The sequence below is a fragment of the Arctopsyche grandis genome, chromosome 5, assembly GCF_051622035.1.
Source record: "Arctopsyche grandis isolate Sample6627 chromosome 5, ASM5162203v2, whole genome shotgun sequence".
Lineage (NCBI taxonomy): Eukaryota > Metazoa > Arthropoda > Insecta > Trichoptera > Hydropsychidae > Arctopsyche > Arctopsyche grandis.
Genome location: NC_135359.1, coordinates 3253688 through 3279645, shown reverse-complemented (window position 1 = coordinate 3279645; position 25958 = coordinate 3253688). Strand labels below are relative to the sequence as shown.

At 36.8% G+C, this 25958-nt stretch overlaps 3 protein-coding genes across 3 annotated transcripts; 2 read left to right on the top strand and 1 right to left on the bottom strand.

Moving 5' to 3' along the window:
* The first annotated feature begins 6954 nt into the window (after positions 1-6954).
* On the top strand, positions 6955-9980 carry Rtel1 (Regulator of telomere elongation helicase 1). Its single transcript, XM_077431239.1, has one exon. The coding sequence runs from the start codon at positions 7056-7058 to the stop codon at positions 9978-9980; it is 2925 nt and encodes a 974-aa protein (XP_077287365.1). The 5' UTR covers positions 6955-7055.
* A 4721-nt stretch (positions 9981-14701) lies between these two features.
* Positions 14702-21274, top strand: Aps (diphosphoinositol polyphosphate phosphohydrolase 1 Aps). Its single transcript, XM_077430966.1, has 3 exons — positions 14702-15195; positions 15302-15457; positions 18949-21274. The coding sequence occupies exons 1-3, from the start codon at positions 15097-15099 to the stop codon at positions 19156-19158; spliced, it is 465 nt and encodes a 154-aa protein (XP_077287092.1). The 5' UTR covers positions 14702-15096; the 3' UTR covers positions 19159-21274.
* On the bottom strand, positions 19772-25760 carry Cc2d2a (Coiled-coil and C2 domain containing 2A). Its single transcript, XM_077431238.1, has 10 exons — positions 24287-25760; positions 24035-24225; positions 23846-23969; positions 23617-23779; positions 23390-23538; positions 22849-23281; positions 22475-22783; positions 22133-22398; positions 21782-21899; positions 19772-21704 (listed from the first exon to the last, which is right to left on the bottom strand). The coding sequence occupies exons 1-10, from the start codon at positions 25504-25506 to the stop codon at positions 21519-21521; spliced, it is 3159 nt and encodes a 1052-aa protein (XP_077287364.1). The 5' UTR covers positions 25507-25760; the 3' UTR covers positions 19772-21518.
* Positions 25761-25958: the final 198 nt, after the last annotated feature.

Genomic DNA, 25958 nt, shown 5'->3' with positions numbered 1-25958 from the left:
TCATTAGTCAGAGGCTACTAAAAGGACTATTTCATAAATATCATCTCGATTTTATAAGTAATCCCAAGAAATTTATCAAATCAGCCGCAGCAAATGCACGCGGGTTCATATGACGCATTATATTTTGTGACAATCACGTTGCTTATAGAGGCTGGTTGTATCTTTTTAGTAGCTGCGATTTTTTGGTCGCATATGCGTGCGGTCGTACTGTGTTCTATTTTTGCGACTAAGTGATCGCGCGACAGAAAATCGCAAGTGCGTTTGGCGCTTTAGCGTAAATAAATAAAGGAGGTATGTAAAAAAAACTGGTTTTAAAAACAGTACAAGCCAACTTTTAATATATGTACCTAAATAAAATATAGAAAATGGGAGCAAGATCTGTTTTCTCTAGATGGGAGCCCTGGTGCAAAACAAATCTTGGGCCTCAAAAAATCTGAATTGGGATTGAAATTATTTATTATGCCATAAATGATATGCAAAAAAATCAAATTCGAGTATTTATGAATATACCTAGTACCTGAGACGATAATATTTAATTCAAAGTATTTGTGTTTCATAACATTCATTGCAATAAATTACCTACATCATTATTTAAATTCCAGTTTTGTAAAAAAATCTATTTTTTTCGACTTTTGACATTTATTTAACTATTTTTCATTTTTCAGGGTTTCTTTCATGTATGGGACCTGGTGCCTTGCATTCACTTCCCAAACAAGTTGTTTGGCCTTAATGATTGTTACATTCACTATACAGTCTCTATATCGATGGCTTAGTGTACAGATATTGTAAGTCCATCTTTGAATTTGTATCGAATTTTAAGTTTGTAAATACTGAATTATTCCAGCACCTACAAACTTAAAATTCGATTGAAATTCAAAAATGGACATACAATATCTGTGCACTAAGCCATCGATATCAACTACCAATATTCCTACGAGTCCACAAAATAATAATTGAATACTGGGTGGAGTAATATTTTACACGGTAGAGTGTGAATTTTGGATTTGTTCTCTTCCAGTCTGACTTTTTATTGTTTAGGTGTCAACGACTTAAAATATCTTTTTCTAATCTAATGATTTGTGACATAGTTGTATATGGCAAATGTGTATAGGCCAAATCTAAAGAAGAAGAAGAAGCCATATCTTTGACAGCTAGCGAGTGACGTTTGAAAAGGATGTGAGGTTATATTTTCCGTTATGGAGTGCAGACTTTGCCTTCGTTCCAATCCAACCGTCTCCATCCATGACAATTCTCACCGACTGACACAACGCATTTTGACCTGTTGTCAGCTGCTGGTCGGTTTAAGCTGCTTTTAACTTGCATATTGTCGTCAAAATCCACTCATTCTACTACCATTTATATTTGTAGATTAAACAAGATGATGGATTGCCAGATATTATTTGCCTTGCCTGTGTCAACAATCTGGAATCACTCAACAGTTTTCGGAACGTTTGCCTTCAAAGTGTTGAATCGTCGAAGCTGAGGCTATGTGAGCGATTGGATTTTAAGTTAGAGGAAGTGATACTGGACGATTTAATATGGGAGAATGAGTTGGTTGTTGATTCGTCTGTTGTTAATGAAGCGAGTGAATTGGGATCGACGACTGCCTTAGGGTTTTGTGATTCTCAACAAAATATACATTTAAATTCCAATGGTGCGGTAAAACCACATAAATGTGACATTTGTTTGAAATCATTCGCTTCAAAATCTTCACTTTTAAGACATGAAAGTTCGCATACTGGAGAAAGGCCATTTAAATGTGATATTTGTCTGAAATCATTTGCCTTAAAAAGTCATATTTTTGTACATATGAAATGTCATTCCGGGAAAAAGCCACACAAATGCGATATTTGTTCGAAATCATTTGCTTTAAAAAATAATCTCATTGTACATATAAAATCTCACGCTGGGGTAAAACCATATAAATGTATCATTTGTTCGAAATCATTTACACAAAAATCTAGCCTTGGGAGACATGAGAAATCGCACACCGGGGAGAGGCCATATACTTGTGATATTTGTTTAAACTCGTTTGCTCTAAAAAGTCATCTTGTTGTACATATACAATCTCATAATGAAAAAAAATCTTACAAATGTGATATTTGTTCAAGATCATTTGCTGGAAAATATAATTTTACTGTACACGTAAAATCTCACTCTAGGATGAAATTACACAAATGTCGGATTTGTATAAAATCATTTTTTAAAAAGTCTGACCTTACAAGACATGAAAAATGTCATACTAGGAAAATGCTAGACAAATGTGGTATTTACGAAAAGTCATTTACTCAATCCGACTATGCGAGACATGAAAATTCTCATACTGGGGAAAAACCGTTCACATGCGATATTTGTTTAAAAGGATTTGCTCAAAAATCTAGCCTTGTGAGACATAAAAAGTCTCAAAGTGGGGATAGGGCTTACAACTGTGACATTTGTTTAAAATCATTTGCTTTAAAAAATAATCTCATTGTACATATAAAATCTCACGCTGGGGTAAAACCATTTAAATGTATCATTTGTTCGAAATCATTTACACAAAAATCTAGCCTTGGGAGACATGAGAAATCGCACACCGGGGAGAGGCCATATACTTGTGATATTTGTATAAAATCATTTTTTAAAAAGTCTGACCTTACAAGACATGAAAAAAGTCATACTAGGAAAATGCTAGACAAATGTGGTATTTACGAAAAGTCATTTACTCAATCCGACTATGCGAGACGTGAAAATTCTCATACTGGGGAAAACTCGTTCACATGCGATATTTGTTTAAAAGGATTTGCTCAAAAATCTAGCCTTGTGAGACATAAAAAGTCTCGTAGTGGGGAAAGGCCTTACAAATGTGACATTTGTTTAAAATCATTTGCTTTAAAAAATAATCTCATTGTACATATAAAATCTCACGCTGGGGTAAAACCATATAAATGTATCATTTGTTCGAAATCATTTACACAAAAATCTAGCCTTGGGAGACATGAGAAATCGCACACCGGAGAGAAGCCATATACTTGTGATATTTGTTTAAAATCATTTGTTAAAAAATCTGATCTCACAAGACATAAAAGATACCATACGAAGGAAAAACCATACAAATGTGATATATGTTTTAAATTATTTATTCAAAAATGGGACTTGACTGTACATGAAAGGTCTCATACTGGGAAAAAACCATATAAATGTGATTTTTGTTTAAAAAATTTTGCTCAAAAACGAAGTCTTGTTTCACACATTAAATCTCACAGTGATAAAATCATTCAAGTATAATTTTTATTTTAAATCATACCTAAAAAATCTAATTAGATCCAGTATGTATAGGTATGTAATGAATATTCTTTGGCAGTCAATGGATCCTATTCAAATAACGAAGCATTAAGAGAGCAAAAACGCATCTTTTCGAAGGTCAAATTTTCTGCTAGAAACTTGCTGGCGGATCCAATAAATTGTCTTAATTTGGAATACATAATAAATCAGTCTATTGCAACTGTCACTTCTATAGATTGTTATAAATATTTTATAAAAAGAACGTTTATAAATTAAATCTACATACATACTTATGTATTTGTGTATATTTTTTGTTTAACTGTCCATATGTACATGTACAGGGAAGTTTTTATTAAATAATATAATTAAAAAATTTTAAAAATCACCTTAATTATGTATGTATACATATTGTAATTCATCAAGATTTATTTGCAGTATGTATGAAAAGAATAATATTTTTAATTATTTTAGTGTAACAAATTTATGTTATATATGTATTTAACTAATTATATTTCATTAAGAATAAAGGTCTGTTCATACTTAACAGCACTGCACGACTCCGTTTCAAATATGTCATTTTATTACATTTCTATTCATATCTACCTACATGTCGTGGTCACGTCACGTTTACAGCACTTTGGCCGAATGCAAGACAAAATCGGCTTACTTATACATTACAGGCCATGACGATATGGCGCAATATTACTTATGTCGTATTGTCGAGTACTTACAATATGAATGCATACACGTGCATTCGTAGCTACGCGTCAAGGTCTGTTCATACCTATCCAGCACGACACGTATCCTGCAGGTGTCATGCAAGTGCGGATAGTATTCTTTGGTACATTCTATATGGACGCGCATGAATGCGTAAATGCGCATGTGCGAATGGAGTATGAATACTATTATAGTATTGTTATGTGGTACGATCTTACAACCTATGTATATACTTATGTATAATACCCTTTAACCTTAAGTTTGAACACCCGTTTCATTTTTAACTACTTATGATGTTATCTCTTAAAGTTATCCCTCATTATTTATGAGACTTTCAATATCTTTATTGCTTCCACACTGTACAATCAACTATTCTGTTCAACTCTATCTACTTAACTTCTTATCTATTATAATTTATACGAGTTTCTAACATGATTGTTATATAAGACGACACAGTTAAGAGGGCTGTACACCCGAAACTTTAATTTTGTTACCGTTCCTTTCTTCGATATATATATATTGAGTGTATGTATCAGTGGCGGCTCGTCCTAATGGGCTGCCGGGCTGCAGCCCCTCCTATAAAATTCTAAAATATATTTATAATAATACATTTAATATTTTATTTATTAAGGGCCTATTGAGGGCCTTCGACAGAGTAAATATTACTTACAATATCACCCGTATCCAAAAGGGTGATCTTGTAAGTAATGTTGACTGTTTCTAAGACCCCACTAACTTGTATGGTGACAGATGAATTAAAATGTTGCTGTACTGGCTGTGAAGTGTTACAGCGCCGCCCTGAACGCCGCGCAGCCCGGAGTTTCGGAACTAGAAAGAGAAAGAGCTATTTGCTACTGCAGATAGCTCTTTCTCTTTCACTCACTCTGCCAGTTCGTTGCCTCTGGGCTGAGTTTATTTCAGACCTGGTCACGGAAAAAGCCATATCGGCAGCACTGTCGCGATTCAACTATCACTTTGTTTAAGATGTTGCGCGTTTATTCTTTCAGTTGATTCGTTGGCTCGCACAATCACAGCTTTATTCGTTTCTTTTATACGTTTTCGTTACTCTTAATTGTTTGTGTACGAGCCCTCATCAAATCTCCAGTGAGTCGTTTTCATTTTGATAACAACAAACTTTTGTATTCTTCTGAAAGCCTATTTGTTTACTCCTGTTTAACTTTTTCTCGTAATTTTTATTTAAATATATTAAGATTTTTTTCTTTTAAAAATGGAAGAACAAAATAACTCAGTAAAATATTTACAAAATGTACACTTTTCGCGACTAGAACTTACCGAAAAAGTTGCATAGAGTGTATAAATTCTATGATTAGCATAGAAAAATAAATGGTTGGGGAAATACCGGACCGAATAATGGAATGTAATTTTAAATAGAAGCTTTTTTTCAAATTTTCACCACCCCTTTAATGGGTGGTGAATTTTGCTAGTTTTTTTTCAATAATACTTAAATCCACATGTAAGTGGTCGTAAGCCAAAAACTATGCTTATCTTGTCCTGTTATGACATGAATCATGAAATTTTTTCAGTGCAGCCCCTCCACTAAAAATTGGCACGAGCCGCCACTGGTATGTATATATTGAGTGAATGCGACAATATATATCAATATATATATTGAGTGAATGTGAATGACAGTTGCGCTTCAACCAGATAAAACGTGTTTTAAATTGACAAAATCGAGGTTTCGTATTCTACTATTTTCTCCTCCAAAACTGGACCAATTTTTTAAAAAAAATCATCGGTATGAGAAAGATATTTTCTGTGCATCTATCGGCGTATTTTTTTTTAAATCGACCGTTAAATAACCACGCTAGACTCTTTTCGTGGGTGTAAAAAAGAGGCGATTTTATAGATGTTTGGCGGCTCCTAGCTCCTATAAAAAATAATTAATCAAAAAAATAAAACGATAGATGCACAATGGTGGATATCCATAGCATATTAAAAAATAACTTCTCTAGTGCCATAATTGAGGTAGGGAGAAGTATAGTACGTTTGTATGGACAAGGCGCTGCTGTCCAGCCCTCTTAATGACCTGTTGAAACCACAAAGTATTACTTTTAATAATCTTTATTGCTATAGCTGCATTTTGTCCCACGACACGTTTAACCCTCAAATATTATTATCACTATTTATCTTCATGATTAATTGTGCATTTTGTCTCACGATACGTTTAACCCTCAAAATATTATTATCACTATTTATCTTTATGATTAATTGTGTATCTACTCAAAAATGTCTCGATACCCTCAAAGGATACACAAATCAAATATTAAAACTGTCTTATACACGGATGTTGCTCTGTATCTTAATTACTTTGTTATTTACCAAAATTCTGTGATTGGTTAAAACTTATCATTCTTATTGTATAAATACTCATGTTAGTTATATTGAACTTCACTTGTGGTAGGACATCGAGACTAGTAACTTGTAATACAAACTTGTACATTAATCTCGTTTATATTTACTGCTATTTAAAGAATATAATCATTTGACCAAATCTGTGACTATTCTATACCATCTCCTACTCGTCCCCGTAACAGTATGAACGGACCTTAACCCTTATTGATATGTACATATATATTTATGTGTTAAATTATTATGTGCGTAAATAAATAGCCTATGAATAAACTATTTAACTGTTTAATTTGATTTGTAAAATGTTTAATTTGATTTGTAAAATGTTTAATTTGATTTGTAAAGTGTTCAATTTGAAGTGTAAAACCTGTATAGAAGCTGGGGTAATTGGACTATTCGTCACATTGGGGTGGTCACAAAGACAATTTTTGCCATGAAAATCGCGAATACACAATATTTAGCACTCAAGTTCTCGTTACTATGATAGTTATCGTTAGTATGATGGACTTTTCGGCTGCCAGATGTTCTGTTATAGAGATTTTAGTGACTTTGTGACGAGTAATTTGTGACCAGTAATCACCGAACCAGAAGCTGGCTGTAATTAAATAGGTGACGGCCACAGTTGTCAAACAGCTGTTCCTTTTGGCGCCAATATGAGCTGTCATTTGTCAATCAGTTTATAACGTCATCTCCGATTGCTCGCCATGTCAGACTCCATGATCCAGGGTATTCCCGTTTCATTTCCGTTCGAGCCTTATGACGTTCAGACAGCTTACATGGAAAAAGTCATCGAATGTCTTCAAAATGGTTCAAACGGTGTGTTGGAATCGCCCACTGGAACTGGAAAAACCCTAAGCCTTCTGTGCTCGTCCCTCGCATGGCTTCAGGTGAAAAAGGCTCAAATACAAATAAACATCCAAGCTGGAGACATGCCAACGTCCGGGTTCGCTTCCCTGCTCAAAACCAACCTCAAAAGTGTAGCGGGGAAACAGAATAAGAACGGTGAAGCTACAAACAGCTGGGGACTGCCCAAGATAATATACGCCTCCAGGACTCATTCTCAGCTGTCACAGGCGATGCAAGAGTTGAAACGAACGAACTACAGACACGTCAAAGCCGCAGTGTTGGGCTCCCGAGATCAAATGTGCATTCATCCCGAGGTCTCCAAGGAGACCAACAATGCAAATAAAATTCACATGTGCCAGGCGAAAGTCAAGACCAGGACGTGTCACTTTTACAACAACGTCGAATCGAAAAAGGAAGACTCGAGCATTAGAGACAACACGATTTTGGATATCGAAGATTTGGTTAAAACTGGTAAAAGATTGTCGTGTTGTCCGTATTATCTGGCTAAAGAACTCAAACAAGCGGCCGATATAGTATTCATGCCTTACAATTACTTATTAGATTCAAAAGCTCGCAGTTCAAACGGAGTGGAATTGGCTAACAATGTTGTGATTTTAGATGAAGCACACAATATTGAACGAATATGCGAAGATTCAGCATCATTGCAGATAAAATCAACAGATATTGCATTAGGCATTGAAGAAGTGACTCATGTAATGAAATTAATGGCGGAAAGTAGCGAAGAAGGTGCTGATTTTACAATAGGTTTGGATAATTCTCAACCGAAGGATTTTACCCCGGAAGATCTTTGCACGTTAAAGACAGTGTTTCTCGCTTTAGAAAAAGCTGTCGATGATATAAACGTCACACCTGGAGATGGAGTAACTTTTGACGGCAGTTATATTTTTGATTTATTATCGAAGGCACAAGTTTCGGACGGCAATGCGAATGCACTTTGTACCGTTGTAGATAACATAGTACAGTATTTAGCAACGTTATCTAGCTCCTCACCGTTTCAAAGAAAAGGGGCTGGTCTTCAAAAGTTTTCCGATTTGCTTAGTATCATTTTTAATAATAATCTTGCTATTTATAGAAAACGAATAATCGACTGTTATAAAGTACACGTACAAATTGAAGAGAAAAAGACTAATAAAAAAAGTGACTCATGGTCGGTTATTAAAGGGCCCTCTACAAAATCTTCAGAACGTGTATTAAGTTATTGGTGCTTCAGTCCGGGATTTGGAATGAAACAACTATTGGATCAACAAGTCCGTTGTATAATTTTAACTAGTGGAACTTTAGCCCCGTTAAAACCTCTCATATCTGAACTTGGAATCCCAATAAATGTACGACTTGAAAATCCTCACATTATAAAGGAGAATCAGGTATTTGTTAAAATCATCAGTCAAGGTCCAGACGGTCAAATCCTTAATTCTAATTTTGAAAATAGAAATAATCCTAAATACATCGCTTCATTGGGTCGGACGATTTTAAGTTTTACCCGAGTGGTGCCAGACGGACTATTGGTATTTTTTCCTTCGTACCCAATTTTATCCAAATGTCAAGAGATGTGGCAACTAAATGGAATCTGGACAAGTATTTCTGAGATTAAACCCATATATGTCGAACCTCAACGCAAAGATACTTTCAATTCAATAATGTCCGAGTTTTATAATAAGATCAACGATGTTAATTCACGCGGGGCTTGCTTTATGGCCGTGTGTCGGGGCAAAGTTTCCGAAGGACTGGATTTTGCCGATATGAACGGAAGAGCTGTAGTCATTACAGGTCTTCCTTTTCCACCGTTCAAAGACCCCAGAATAGTTCTAAAAAAGAAATATTTAGGTGAGCAGAAATTGAAAGACAAAGATTATTTATCAGGTGACGATTGGTATTATTTGGAAGCTTCGAGAGCCGTCAATCAAGCCATCGGGAGAGTTATTCGACATAAAAATGATTATGGTGCGATATTACTATGCGACTCGAGGTTTAATAATCATCGTTTAAAGAATCAACTCTCTTCGTGGCTTAGAAACTATTGCAGTACCAGCGTTAAGTTTGGAGAAACTGTCGGTGAGGTTTGTCGATTTTTCAAAAGTGCTGAAAAGAATTTACCATCGCCAAGATTGAAGCCTCTTCATCCATCTAGTGACATGTCACAATATACAAAAACTACTACATCGGAACCTGTGACAAATGTTCGTTTGGTTCCTAAAAAGAGGACACACATTGACACATTACAAAACTTGCCGAAGTCTAATGAGATTGTCGGTGATATTGATTATTATAGAAATGCAAAGAAAACGATGGCTCTTGAAAGTGGTCCCCGTAAAGCGTCTGAATTATTTTCTGCCCTCGATATGTCTAACGATGCAAATAATAAAGTTTTAACCGTTAGTAGCTTGGACAACACTACGAAAAGTGAATCGGTTACAAATGAATTGATTCCAAAAAATAAGAGAAAGAAATTGAAAATTCTACCGTTAGAGTTTGAAATCGATAATAAAGAAGATACTTCCTCTATAAATGTGAAAAAGGCTCCGGAAAGCTTATTAGAATTTGTTAAGTGTGTTAAATCTTCATTAGAAAAAGATATGTATAAATTATTTCAGTCATCTGTGTCTACTTATAAGAGTACAGAAAATTATGCCGTATTTATTACCACTTTAAATGAAATATTTTTCCCGCATAAACATTTACATTATTTATTGAGAGGTGTGAATCGATTTTTAAAAGAAGATCATAAATCAAATTTTAAAAAATATTGTGAAAAATTAAATTAAATTTTATTGTATTTATTGATTTATGAATAAAAATGACAGTATTTTATATATGTATGTTGATTAAAAATTCTAATTACCTACATTTGCTTTTTTATTTTTTAGATTTGAAATCTAAGTTGCCAATAATAAAACCAATATTAATTGAACTACATAGGTCACCTACTTTCATAACAAACATACTATTTAATTTTACCCATACACATGCCCATAATTTAATCATACCCTTTAATTTGTCTTAAAATGTATTATATAGTTTTTATGAATTATATTTATAATTTGACGCTAACTACTAAGAATTTTTTTAAAGAAAAATAAATAATAATAAGAGCAATCAACTCAATGTCCATTTAAGGCGGTTAGTGGAGTAGCTCCATCCATCGAACATACAGTGAAGAATGCAGATAAGAAGATAAAAATATACGAAGACGTAGAGAGGCCGCTTTCATCTTGAGAATGGCCTCAAAGTGAGGCACATGCCCATCCACAGACATTTGCGACGCGCTGCAGCCCTTAGATAGCCTGAAGAGAGCACGGTAGCAGTTGTTATATTGTGTCTTTATCTTCCTCATCGTCTCCCGCTTGTATCTGGTCCATAATTCTCCAGTAGTACAAAAGGACAAATAATTGTCTTTTAACCTTTACACTGGAGTGGTAAAACCGTCATGCCAGCATATTTGCCCTTACACAAATAGCTCTTTTTTGTCTTTCGATGTCACGGTCATCAGAGAGATTCTCTGTCAGCAGGTGTCCCAGGTACAGCAGGCCTCCAGCACTCAGAGTGCTGGAGGCGTCGGGGGCGCGGGGAGCGAAGCCCCTAAGCTGTTGGAGGCGGGGGGGGGGGGATGAAGCCCTCAGGCACACATACACACATTAACTCATCATTTCGAACGGGTTGGATTGCTAAGTGTATAATGTGCCACTTTTATTACGATTAATATTACGTGCGCGTGCGCCCCCAGGCTGCTGGAGGCGTCGGGGGCGCGGGGGGGGGTGAAGCCCCTAGGGCACACACACACATTTATTCATAATTTCGAACGGGTTGGTATGGGGGCGTACGGAGTGAACCGACGGATATGTTAAGGCACGATTGTTTAATTTGATGGGCGGGAAGAAATTGAAGTAGCAACAGACAACTTTTTTCATAGTTTTTATTTATTAATAAAAATAACAGGAATGTTGATGTAAAAAAGAAAAGAACAGGAATGAATAATATAAATATAAAAAAATTATGTTGTTTTATATTTTTCTAATGAACAAATTAGAATGAATTTGCTTTTAAATAAGAATGAAATTCTTGGCAGGATTTCTTAAAATTGATTTTAATTAACAACATTGCTTTAAGAACTGAGACTTTTTTCGGTTGTCCACAACTTGTGGACCGGGACATTTCGACGTCCCGAAGCTGTGCTTGGGGACAACGGGACGGTCCTGTTCAAAACGGGACGTATGGTCACTTTATACATACTACATATAACTTTATTCTTATTCGCGTTTCAATTCCTTTTCGAAACCACCCGTTGAAATTATGGGGGATGAACGAATGAGACGACTGGCATGTTAATGCACGTGTTTTATTTATGACAGCTGAATCCAGAGTGAGGTAGCTAACTCCGAACACAATCGAGTTAGGAAGTCTCCACTCGCAGGAAGGTGATCAAACTCGACCATGTCGTATAGCGAGCCGCCACAATATTATATGGAGGATGAACGAATGAGACGACTGGCATGTTAATGCACGTGTTTATTTTATGACAGCTGAAGACAGAGTGAGTAGTGGCTCTCCGAACCCAGCCGGGTTGGTCCCCACTCGCAGGAAGGCAACCAAACTCGTCCATGTCGTATAAGCGAGCCGCCACATCACTCCCCCCCCAGCATCAGCGATACCAAAATTACAAAGAAACAAATTTTACAATAGAGAAAAAATTATTGAGTGGGGAGAAAAAAATTGTTGACGTGGGTCATCCGCTGTGTAGGTGTACCGCCCTGAATGGTCGGTACATTCGAGGGCGGTAACGTCGCGAGCAGGACGGTGGCTGGTCCGATGGTCGCGCCGATGCGATGCTGCGGCGGCGCCGCTCTTCCGAGGCTGATGTCGGTTGGTGGGGTGGCTGGGGCGGCAGGGGCATCGATGTGGTTGATGATACTCCGAGCTGGACTGTGAGTCGTTGTAGCTCGTGGAGGTGTTGTAGCGCTACCGCCCGTCTCGGCGTGACGACGCTCGTGGGGACGGACGGGGCCTTGATGATGATGATGGTGCTGAGGTGGTGTATGTCTTGTGGTGCTGGATGACCGTTCTATGTGTAGTGGATCGCACATGACTCCACATCCAGCTGTCAAGATCGTCGTCTCATTCGCTCCCCCATTTTTTAAGCACCTGTCATCGACGTTGTGGCTGGACTCCAGGTAGGTAGGTAGGTAGGTAGCCGTGTCTGCTCGTTTATTGTCACCCGCGAGCCGCGACGCGTGTTGATGGCGATGGGGGCGCGGCGGGTAGCTTCTCCCGCCCGGCTCGGCGAGGCAGGGATGAGCGGCATGTTGAAATTGATCGAGGCTGCGTGGCTCGATGTCGGGGGTCACCAGTATGGAGGATGAACGAATGAGACGACTGGCATGTTAATGCACGTGTTTATTATATGACAGCTGAAGACAGAGTGAGTAGCGGCTCTCCGAACCCAGCCGGGTTGGTCCCCACTCGCAGGAAGGCAACCAAACTCGACCATGTCGTATAAGCGAGCCGCCATAATACTACATATAACTTTATTCTTATTCGTGTTTCAATTCCTTTTCGAAACCACCCGTTGAAATTATGGAGGATGAACGAACGAGACGACTGGCATGTTAATGCACGTGTTTTATTTATGACAGCTGAATCCAGAGTGAGGTAGCTAACTCCGAACACAATCGAGTTAGGAAGTCTCCACTCGCAGGAAGGTGACCAAACTCGACCATGTCGTATAGCGAGCCGCCACAATATTACATTTCTCTGGTCCGCCCTGTCGAGAATTTCGATTTTTACCTGTGGGAATCTCGTCACATTCATCAAAACATTTACTGCGACGCAGAATACATTCCCAAAACCTTCGAGACAGTTCCACCCCTCACACTCGAGCGGAACAAAACCAGTCGAAGCACACCTGCAGCCATTATATTAAACTCAAGCGGAACGGTGCCAAAACCTTCGAGACAGTTCCACCCCTCACACTCGAGCGGAACAAAACCAGTCGAAGCACACCTGCAGCCATTAAACTACATCGAGCGGAACGGCGCCAATCGTTCCAGAAAATTCTACCCCTCGACAAAAGCACATTCCTCGCTTACGCATCAACAACCACCACCATGGGTCAGGTGATTCCAGAAACACTATAAAAGGAGGTACAACCCAAACAACGCCAGTCGACCCACAGCAGCAAGCGTCGACACACAACAGCATACCAGTCGACACCCAGCTCCTGACCTGCCACCACTACACTACGCGGACTTGGAAGATCAACCAGCCGAACGAGCCAGCAACACACTACCGCATCCAGAGACCTTCTGAACATAGCCGAACGCCGAGCCAGCAACACACTGCCGCATCCAGAGACCTTCTGAACATTATTTTTTATTTTATTTTATTTCATACCAGGAAGGCATTACAGGTAAACCCCAATGCGCCTTCCTGGCCAAATTACAAACAATACAGCATTTTTTTATTATATAAGTCGCTAAATTACGAGACACTGACTTAAACTCGACAATTAACGAGACATCTATGAATTGTACATACATTTTTATTGTAATATTTACATTAATCATACTCTAATAGTGGTGACATAGTGGGTAGGAAGGATTTTTAGCCAATTTTTAATCGGGAATCGTTTCAACAATGAAATCAGAGAAAATTGGCAAACTCTGATAGGAAACGATCAACCAGGAGTCACAAATCCTGGTCTGACCAGCAGCATTACAGATATACTCAGAAAAATTATTTTCAATCGAGGTCAGCTCAAGGGATCGAACTCGGCGCCTCTCAGTGTTAAGCAGAAGCTTAACGACCGAGCCACGCTGCTGGCTTATATATATATATATTTGAACATAGCCGAACGCCGAGCCAGCAACACACTGCCGCATCCAGAAACCTTCTGAACATAGCCGAACGACGAGCCAGCAACACACTGCCGCATCCAGAGACCTTCTGAACATAGCCGAACGCCGAGCCAGCAACACACTGCCGCATCCAGAGACCTTCTGAGCATAGCCGAACGCCGAGCCAGCAACACACTGCCGCATCCAGAAACCTTCTGAACATAGCCGAACGACGAGCCAGCAACACACTGCCGCATCCAGAGACCTTCTGAGCATAGCCGAACGCCGAGCCAGCAACACACTGCCGCATCCAGAGACCTTCTGAACATAGCCGAACGACGAGCCAGCGACACTCTACCATATCCAGAGACCGCTGAACGACATACTTTTGCCCAAATATAATACCTTTGTACAATAATTAGGCAAACAATAAAACTTTATTAAAACAAGCACAACAGTGTTTCGTTAGGCCGGGATACGGTTAACACACAGTACCCCGCCTACATACCCACAATTGTATTTCAATAGGCCGGGATATGGTCCACATACCTTCCCTGTCTTCACTTTCTCCATTCGTTCGGATCAGTCGTCACAGAAATGTTAAAAAACTACCACTACCAGAAAAAACAGCAACTTTGAAAATGGCCGCTAATAGTGGGGTTTGGACCGCGAGCGCCTCCGCCGGCAGCGCTTGTGTGTGTGCGTGGAGCGGCAGAAGTAGAGCGTGTCCGTGTAGGGAGCGGCTGGGAGTGTGCGTGAGCCGGCGATCGGCAGTCAGCAGTCGCTACTTGCTTTTCGCTTCTCTCCTCTCGCCTCTCGCCAGTCGGCATCGGCGATCCGCGAGCGACACTTGCGCACCCGCCCCCTGGCATGTTTGTGCGGTAGCCGAGGGGAGCTGCGGGGAGCGGAGCCCTAGAGGAGAGGAGAGGGGAGGGGAGCGGTCGCCGGTCGCCGGTCGCCGGTCGACAGTCAACACTCGACGCTCGACACTCGACACTCAACACTCAACGCTCAACGCTCAACGCTCAACACTCGACCGCCAGCCGCTGTCATGGTGAAGGAGAAACCCAACTCGACGCGGATGTACGACGAAGATGGCTTCCGCAGGAGGGCCGCTTGTATCTGTGTCCGCACCGACCAGGAGACAGAGGTTTCTATACACCCCACCCCACCCCACCCCACCACACACCACATACCATATATCATCCACTGTATCATTGTGAGTATAACACCGATTTGCGATTTGTGATTGGCAGGTGCTGCTGGTGTCGTCGTCTCGCCGGCCCGACAAGTGGATCGTGCCGGGTGGCGGCGTGGAGCCGGACGAGGAGCCGCCGGCCACCGCTACCCGAGAGGTGCTCGAGGAGGCCGGAGTGCTCGGCCGCCTGGGACGCTGCCTCGGAGTCTTCGAAGTACTGCCACACTCCAACACCACCACCACCACCTTCTCCTATTTCTAATCTTTTATCTGATCCATGTGAAACTAATGCCCATATTGATGCAATTTTGCAAGGGAAAGTGCGCCCCTTTTAACTTTGCCAATCACTAATTAAAGTACGCCATTGTGAGGTGTACGTTTAATCCATGTCTTCGTCCCGAGCCGTATACAACCTTATTAAAAAATAATTTTGGTTCGGTTCACAATACATCTTATATCTATTTTAATAGCTATACTGATCTGCTGATCATTTTCTATTTTACAATTTTAATTTAATTTTGTTCGTTATCATAGTATTATATTATTCTAATATTAATGTACAGCATAATAGAGCTCAAAAACCTATTTACAATTCTTATAAATGCTCATAATACATCTAATCTTGTTCTTGTTAATGTCTTGTCCACATCCGGACGTTGGCGACCACCTCGTCGATTATTTGAATATATCCGCATCGGTCTTCAGCGGCTCGGAACAGCTCTTCGGCGCTCATATCGGTCCACATGCGCATACATCTAATACATAATATTAATTAAATACTGTCTAAAGTCGACGATCTAAAACAGATTGTGTTTAAGTAATCTGTGTGTTATACCTGAAGGGTATAGATATTTTGTTGTAATAACCGAGACTCTTCACAAGTGTGTTAGTTTGGTTATTAGAGATTCTGTAATAGAATCTACTGCTTAGTTTGTTAGTAATGTCTGTAACTAATGGAATATTATTTATAATATGCAGTTATTTCAAGTTAGTATATATATGGGTATAAGATTTTGATAAGATGAGGCGAATGTAACATTTTAGAATATGAGGAGACGATTTATAGAATTGAGTCTCAAGTAGAGTCTACCCTGACTTTGTTTCACGTTCATATCGTAAATTTGAAAATTTTTTACTCAATTTATTTAGTGTAATTACTCACCGATAGCCAACATATGTTAAGCTCAGATGTAACATTTCCAGCTTATCATTTATTACTCTTCGACGTATAAAACTTTACAAGGATTCGATGAGTTTGAAATGTTAAGCCTTTGCCAACAAGTCCATGAGCCTAAAATACGCCGATCAGCGTTGTTTTTTGAGTATGTTAAAAATAAACAAGAATACTACCAGCTAAGCCTTTGCAGATAGCATTGAAAAAAAATGCATTGAACATGGGTCGTGTAATCCATGTCAATGTTTATAAAGACTGGTTTGTACCGGAATTTCTGAATTTATAACTATAGCAGAATTTCTCTATGGAAATCCCTAATTGATGAGTATTTTAGATTGTGGTCTGGCATTTAGATTGTGACCATTAATTACATTTTAACAACAATGAAGAAAACGGAACTAGTTTTGGAAAAATACATTCATTAATAGACTTCTTTTGTTTATTTTATATTGTTGCAAGATATATTAGAGAGTCTTAACACACTTTTACAAAACTCGAAATCCTTGGCGGTAGTTATCTAGGGTTTGTTTGGATTAGCTACTATTTTTATACCTGCTTTCTATTTCTATTGGATTTCTAAATAATTCTAGTTGGAAATGTTGACGAAAATTTCAGCATGGCGGGCTTTCAACAGAAAATACATCGGCACTCAAAGGGTTAACTTTCGTATTAATCTATGTTAGATTCATGAAAGTTTTGTGTGGCCCGTTTCACGTGCCTAAAGTAAACTTATGAATGGTCAATATTAGTTTAAACACGGGCCTCTTTTTTTATTTATTTTAACGGTAGTACTTTTTTAACGGTCTCAATATTATGGATAAATTGAATATCCAGAATTCAATGCAGATCCTATTATGTACATCCACAAAGTAAAGAGAATGTAAATTAGAAATTAAATTTAAATATCGCTCATACAAATATGTATGCTTCCACATGTTGACATTATAATTGTGTCTCAATTTATCGACTTTCTATTTTGTATGAACTTTTCGCAATGCTCTTATTTGGAAATGCTAATTGTAATTGACGAATTTCTAAATGAAATTGACTAATTTCAAAAGATTGTACTGGACTTATATCCACTGTGAATGTTTCAGTCGTTCAAAATATATACATTGATTTATAAGTATTTCAAATCATGAATGAAAATTTTCCGAAGTCTCCTTAGATCCATTTATTTATTTGAGGTCAAATTATAGTTCTGCGAGATAAATTGTAATTCACTTTCACATGCGGTTTTAAATGAGATATGTTGCCTATCAGAAAGATAAATAAAACGACAATGTTCCAATGTGAAAACACTAACAATGTATTCTATGCAAGTTTGAAACTTATCATGAACAAACACGATTGTTTAACTACGAATTGTACCAGTTTGTTTTGCCCATTGTCTGAAAATGAAACGATTACAAAATTCGGACATCGGCTGTGTAAACGTACATTTTTTATTTTATCTTTAATACCAGGAAGGCCTAACATGTAACCCCAATGCGCCTTCCTTGCCAGAAACATTATACATCAAATATTATCAGTACAAAGTACATAAATACATATCAATTAATATACACAGTGACATCTATGGTCAAATTTGTAAATTTGCAGCATTGTATACAATTCAGCGAAATTCGAGATTGCTGAAAACTCGAGATTTGGGAAGAAAATGGGTAAGGTTGTCAATTTTTTGGAATCGTTTCAATGAAAATCAGATAAATTGGCAAATTCTGATGAGAAACGATTGACCTGGAGTCACAAATCCAATGGCTGGCTATAAGAAACCAGTGGGATTTGAACTTGAACCAGAATTACAAGAAATAATTTAAGTAAAGTACTTACCGTTAACGAAATCTGTTATGATGATGATGATGAAAATGTTGAAACAATGTCTACACTCTTAAGTCTTAGAGTAGTCTAAGGCAAAATTCTAAAAATATATGTACACATATATTTTAACCAAATTTCGGTACGCGTATCGTTTTCGGTGTTTATTTTCAGTATTTGCAAAATCCGTTCCATTGTTAGTAGTTTTCTCAGAACTCACAAGTAGTAAAATTAAGTTCTCGAACAAATAAGGTCATATATGAATCATGTACACGCAGAATCTACATATAAATAACACATACATATTTGGATATTTTCAATGTATCAACTGAAAATCATGTTGAAATTTTACATATCCAGATACGGCGGGTTTTGAAGCCCACATCCCGAATCCGGGTTTTAAGTCGTTACCCGGCCGGGTCGAGTCGAGTCCAGAAACCCTAATTATATGCTAACCAACAGTCTATTATGCTGGTTAAAACACTACAATCAGGGATGCTTCCATGAATATATGTTCTTTATTCACATCATTATTCAGATTTCAAAGCCTTTATTGCTGTGTTCAGGGTGTCCTGATGACACATAGGCCTCCTCCAGACCTTTCCATATTCCTTTCTCTTCTGCGATCCTTGTCCATAAAGGGCCTGCAGCTCGCATCATTATATATGAGATTTAATATGGCTTTTTTTCATCTATTTGTATGTCTGTTTCAGAACTGCGAGCATAAGCACCGTACGGAAGTATACGTGATGATGGTCACGGAAGAGTTAGCCGAATGGGAAGACTCGCGGCAGATGGGTCGAAAAAGACAGTGGTTCTCAATCGACGATGCTTTGGCGCAACTTGCACTCCATAAGCCGATTCAGCGGCATTATATCCAACAGTTGAGGCGTTCTCGGACGAGTCCGACTTCTCCAACTTAGTATTAGCATCGTACTACATAAGTCAAATTTTTATTTCGTGTATACGCATCCCATGTGTACTATATATATATGTATAATGATAATAATATGTATTTTACGTACGTAAATAGTTATCTTTCGTATTGCAATTGATTTTTGTCTTTTTTTTTCTATTATTATTTACCGTTTTGTAATGCTTTCATCTCGTATACTGAGAAGCTGTCTGCCGTCGATGGAGATTTTATTTTTACAATTTGATAGCTACGTACTTCTGTGAGCAGAGTTTCGTCGACCCACAGTCGCCTTAGATTAGATTTGAATTCAAATATGATTAAATAATTATAATCTAATTGTAATGGTATATGTTATTAACGTCGACTTTTTCATCGAGTTTGGTTCGCCATCTTTGTTTCGTCGACAAATTTATGTATGAGAGATAAATTACGGTTCGGCGCCAGTGCGGTCGAATTGTGTCCGCTGCTCGAAAAGAGTCGATTTCTATGGTAATTTATTTTTTGGTCATTTTAATTGTAAGTAATTTAAAATGTCGAAACAGATTTGATTTTTTCATATATATATATATATATATATATATATATATATACACATATGTAACATAGCAATATTATACACATAAAAATAAATAAATTTGAGTGTAACTGAGTGTAAATTGCCATTTGAACAATCATTTTTTTTTAATTTAAAACATTTTAATAATTGCAATTAATTTGTAGGTTTTGATATTTAAAAAAAAACAATCAAATTTTGCTGGAATTATTTTTTTTCCTTATTTATTTAACATGAAAGTATCGGTCTACATTAAAAAATGCATATTTGCATTATATTATAAGAATGTATACATGCAATAAAAGATTTGTTTGTAACGTATCATTTTATTTTTGTCAGAAATTTTTTATTGTGAAAATGCTTAAGATACGAAGTTTGCCATTATATGCTGAAGTTGCGTCTTTGGCAGTTGCATATAATATAATGTGATTATTTGTAAATGTCATTTGATTTCTTTGCACATTGATTGGATTGAAATGTGAAATGAGGGTTTTCAGACGATTTGTACTTTTTAATTTTTCAATAATAATTACTAAATATTAACTTATTGGTGCTCTGTATCATCGTCGGTTATATTAGGATAATCTTGTAAGAATTGGTTTATATACAATATATACATATGTATGTATATTTAGATATCAAATATCTATATGATTATACAAAGAATGGTAATACATTAATCGTGAATGTAATTATTTGATGCATAACTTTTCACAGTATTAACGATTCCTAGAACAATAATGAAGTTTGTGACAGTATTAAAGAATTTTGATTCTAACACTCAATTTGGCACGGTTCACTGTCGTCTTTAATTGCTTCATTTTGCAAATTAGAAAAATTGAATGTAAATATACCTATATGTATTTTTTTTTTGTCAAGGAAAATTGATATGTAATCCAATGTTGATAGAAAACATCACTCGTTGAGTCACACTGTACGTCTTTCAGTTTGTAATTGAATTGGATTGTGAAACTAAGGAATTTTATGAATCTCAAATCGATGTGTTCCAGGCATTCACACTAAATACAATAAACGGTATGTACTTATATGTAGGTGCTTTAAGATTTTTGTAATTTTAATTTTATCTTATTTAGAAGTAGCCGTTTCATATTGCAAGACATATCAAAAGTTTCCATCGCAAAAACAGAAGACGAGAGAATTTTTGGATATTTTTTACAATATTTGCTATACTTTTATATATTTTATAATACTATTTTGCAGTCACAGTTGGATCGATCGTTGCAATCAATATTTTCATTGCACATGAATTTTTTTCTAAAATAACATAATGACACTTGAAAGTTAACTTTTTGAAGTATGCCAATTACTTATTGATTTTTTAAAATTTGTACTTGTGATTTAATAGTAAGCTTTTATATGATGTAGTAATTATAATGATAATATTTAACGTTTTTTATTTCATCCTGGCTACATACTGTCATGTACACAGAAGTAGAATATTTGCACTCATTTCAATTCAACTCAACAGAATGCATAATCAAATTTAGCATTGACTACACTTAAAATAGGAATCTTTCAAAATTTTGATATCTGTATCGCCTATTAAGACAAAAAAATAAATAATTACTTCTGTTAAGATATAGTCGTGAAATTCTCGTAGATTGTTTTCTATTTAAAACTTAAACCAATTACAAAGATCAACAAACTTATTTATACGCTAAAAATATCTCGAATAATTGTTTTTTAAAACGACCACACATGTTGAATATATATATATATATATATATATATATATATATATATATATATATATATATATATAATATGTGCTTTTCTACGTGTCTGAGAACACTTTATTTTTTAATAATTGATGCAAGATATATCCAAACGCTGTAAACGAAATTAGGATACGAAAATATTTCCACTCCCAATGCAAACTCAACGTCAGAATGCTCATTCAAATGTAATTGTGTTCCTTTGACTGTTGACACAATGTCACCGATTGTAGTGTAAGATAGATTTAAGGGAAATCCATAAATCTGAAAAAAATAAATAAAAAAGGAAAGCATCACTCAGTGTTTCATTTGTCGGCCGACTTCACTTCTGTGTCTCTCACCTCATAAGCCAGCATCAGCTGTTGCAATTGGCTGCTGTACTTCGGTCTCATCGTGGCCGTGTTCAAACACCACTTTTCCCAAACCGGCAACGAGTCTCTCAATATTTTTCCACAATACCTGTAACGTGAAATAGGTCAAGCTATTACTTTTACAACGTGCGTAATATTTTGGGCACCAATTCGCCGAATCTTGTTTGTACAATCGAAAAGCAAACTTGTAAAATTTTACGATCGCACATTGTTGCTACCAAATTTTATAACGTTGCGTTTACATTGTGCGGAAAGAACTTAACGAAATATTATAATTTTATGGCTCGGATCCTTTCCACAGTACTAAGTATGATTTTATACCTATTCCAAGTAGTTTTCCTGTGCGCGCGCCACTTTTGTATCTTATGTACGATTTTATCTTCCAGCATATCTCTCAGCTGATGGACGATACCCTCGTCGTATGTATATAACGGAGAATCCATCGATGTCTCGGACGTTGTATTGGGAAGTGGTCCCGGACAAGAAACCAAACTATCTTTTTGGAAAACGGGCCTCCAATCAGAAGCATTCTTCAAATTGAACCTAATCAAACTGCACCTTTCTTCAATTTGTACGTTGGCCCATATCTACATATACAATACAATATTTGACTTGTAAACATCAACCAAATAATCATGATTATACAATTTCAGAAGCACTAACGTTTTCATTGTTGCAGATAAAGTGGACCTTTTGCAATGGACAGAATGGATCTTTGACATCGAATTTTTTTCCCGAGGTAGCGTCGAAAATGACATTTCTCCAACTTTTCGACTTGGCGACGCTTTTGAAGTTTGATTTTAAGACGATTTCATTCGTCGTTGCGTTTTCTTTAGCTAGAATGTATGTTGAGTAGCCTCGTGGTAGGCCGTAACCTGCCACACACCAGCATTCTATTCCCAATTCCATGAAATACCCCATGAGGAGTACTGTATGATCAATCATTGTACCGTATGAGAGTTTGAGCACTTGCTGAAATATAACTAAACATTACAAAACTTATATACTTTGTATAAAATAGAAATGGCAACACTTACAGCTGCCGAGAGAACAACGAATTGATTGTGCATCAGCTGTGTGTTATGCAGAGGTATCATAGCTACGAATCTGACACATATTTGCATCTTCATTGCTAAAGTCAGCTCGTCGGTGATTGAATTGTCATCTATGGTTTTCATTTCGAAGCTTTCTTTAGTCGGTATAGATTGCCTTTTGACGTTTAAGTTTGTAGATAGCATTGATTGAATCGTCCTCGGCATTTCCTCCGTTTTGAGCAGTTTCTTTCTAAAGCTCGAACTCTTCGACGACGAATTGTCCCTCGGTGTCGATTCAAATATCGTCTTCAAGCACTCGTTGAATTGAAACATCGGAATCGGTTGAAAGAACCTCGTAATGCAGATGTTCTTACCGCCTGAGTCGATGACGAGTATGTTTAGTTTCCTATTGGAAAATTGTGCCAAGTAAGTTTCGCTGAAGCAATTCAGATGCTGGAGCATTAAATCTATTTCATTCGAATTGAGCTTTTTATAGAGCTGAATTTGCGGTGCCTCTCGGTAGTTAGGAAAGATCTCGAGGTACATGCTTAGGAATATTTCTTCTTTTTGCTTCGGAGACTGTTCTTTCTTCAAACTGTCATACGATACGTGCGACGCTGGATATTTTTCATCGAAATTAAATTTATATCCGAGCAGTTCCGTCGGACATTGCATTAGGAAAGTACCTTCAACCTAAATTTAAATATACATAAATGGCTATGAACATTACAAATATGTATTTACATACGTTTTATAAATGTAAAAGCAAACCTTATTTTGAGAAGTCACATTTGCAAGAGGAATTTTCAAAGAAGCTAACCAATGAGCGCTGAATTGATAATGTAACGTCGATTCTTCCAATCGATCATCGATCAACATGTTTTCAACTATTTCATCGCACAAATGGAATGTTATCGTCGTCAAAGGATTGTGTCTGAAACGATGATAAATATAATATGATGACTATGATCAATAAATTTACCATTTACCTTTTTATTACTTGATGGAAAAATTCATCTGTTCATTCCATGTAGGACTGTTTCCTATAACTGTTGAAGTTCTGCGCGTTTGTCCTTGACAGTTCACATAAATGTAAGGTCTTAAGTTGACCATTTTAAGCAGACCTGAAATTGTAATGAATTGTAAAAGGTTATCGAATGATGATATATCATTCAATTTGACTAAGAACCTTCTTCGTTGGTATTTTGCGGGGATTGTGATTCACTTTCAAGTCGATTTGGTAAATGAAAAGCTTTAAATATGCAAATTTTCAACAAATAATCCTTTGATTCGTTTCTCTGTTCTTGAACTGTCGGACTCGATTGTCGTGATTGGTGAAATAGTGGCGTTTTTGGATCCAGCACGTTGACGGTTAAAGTTCTGCACATAAAATGTGTAAATATGTAATATATCAAATGTATTATATGATTTATTTTCATACTTAATGGATGGATAGTGAACGTCGGTTAATATGTCGCTCAATTTCTTTTCTTTTTCATCTTTGATATGTCGGAAGATGTAATTGTTTATAGATTGAAGCTTTTTAACGCCGTTCTTTCGATGGATGTTTATGGTGTCTATGGCGTTAACGCTCTTAGGCGTAGCTATCTGCAGGGAATTTCTGCCTCCTGATAAAATTGACAGTTGATCTCTCCTCGGCGATGACAATTGGTCTCCGACTCTGTTCTTGATCGACGTCAAACTCTCCTGAATGCTCTTTCCATAGCGGACATTCCTAACAAAGTCCATATATATGTGTGAATTCAAATAGAATCCTTTTGCATCGTCGTCAAAATAATGTGAAATATGCATGTTTTCAGGATTGTTAGGATCCAGAGAGTCTCCTATTAATGTTTTTATATCCAATTTTAAATTCTCTTTGTCGTTTTTGTTTGAAAACTTATTCTGTTCTGATTTTCTATTTAAAGTTAACTGCATATGCAGTTCGCCTTCGTATATTAAAGTTGTATTCGGTTGTAAATCTGGGATTTCCAATTTCGGATATTTTTTTAAGATTAAATTTGACATCGAACTTCCGCTACCGACTCCGCTGTGATTGTAAAATTTGCTCATTTCATTGTTAAAATTGTATATGGTTTTTCCCGAGCTTTTTTCTATAGGTATTATGATTTCGTAACATAGATGCGAAGGTAGTATGGATAGCTTTTCAAATACCATTATTTTCAATGAGAATATATTCTCATTTAAATGGATGGTATATTTTTCAGATATGTTGATTGTAAAATTTTGCTCCAATTGAAATGTATTCGTTTTACAAACTTCCCTGTGATTGACGTAAATTTTAATGAACACCTTTGTTTTATTAACGTCGCTTCTTCTGCCGATTTCATCCGCTTCTTTAGGAGTTGCCGTTATATCTTTAGGTACTGATTGTATGTCAAATGAAAGAATGGGCTCTTGAGGCTGTCGAAGTGCTTGTGACAATTTCTTTTCTATACGTTCTCTCAGATTATCTTCGTCTACATCGAGAGTTGGCTTTTTCAACGACTTACCATTTGTACCGGACTGTTTGAGCTTTTTAGATTGTTCGTTGTATTTCTTCTTTTTTTGATAATATTCACATTTTAATTCGTCTATTGCATTGTTCACTTCTAATTCGATACTTTCTTCCCATATTTTATTAGCATCGTCGATTTCCATGTCAATTTTTCTCACAGACAATACCAAACCGGTATTGTTGATTCCGAGCTTTTTCCGTATGTACTTAATATTTTTCCACAAGAGTATGATATTTTTCTCTATTTTGCGTTCCTCTGTGCACTTTTGATAATACAAACAACTAATTTTCTTAATTTCATTGACACATTCACAAAATTCCTTGTCATTGTATATCTTTTTGTTTTCTTTATTAGGCGATGTTATGCTCTGAAGAATGTCACGTTTTCTATTCTGTAATTCTTCTAACGAATTCTGCATATCTTTAATATCATTTGCAATATTTGCAATTGAATTGTGCATTTTTACCAACTGTTTTTCAAATACTTGTTCCACTGAGAATAAGGAATGGTGGATAAACTTAATACAGTCAAAATCAATTTCAACAACAATACTTTTGCAAACATTGCCATTAGTTTTGTTTTTGAAATCTTGTG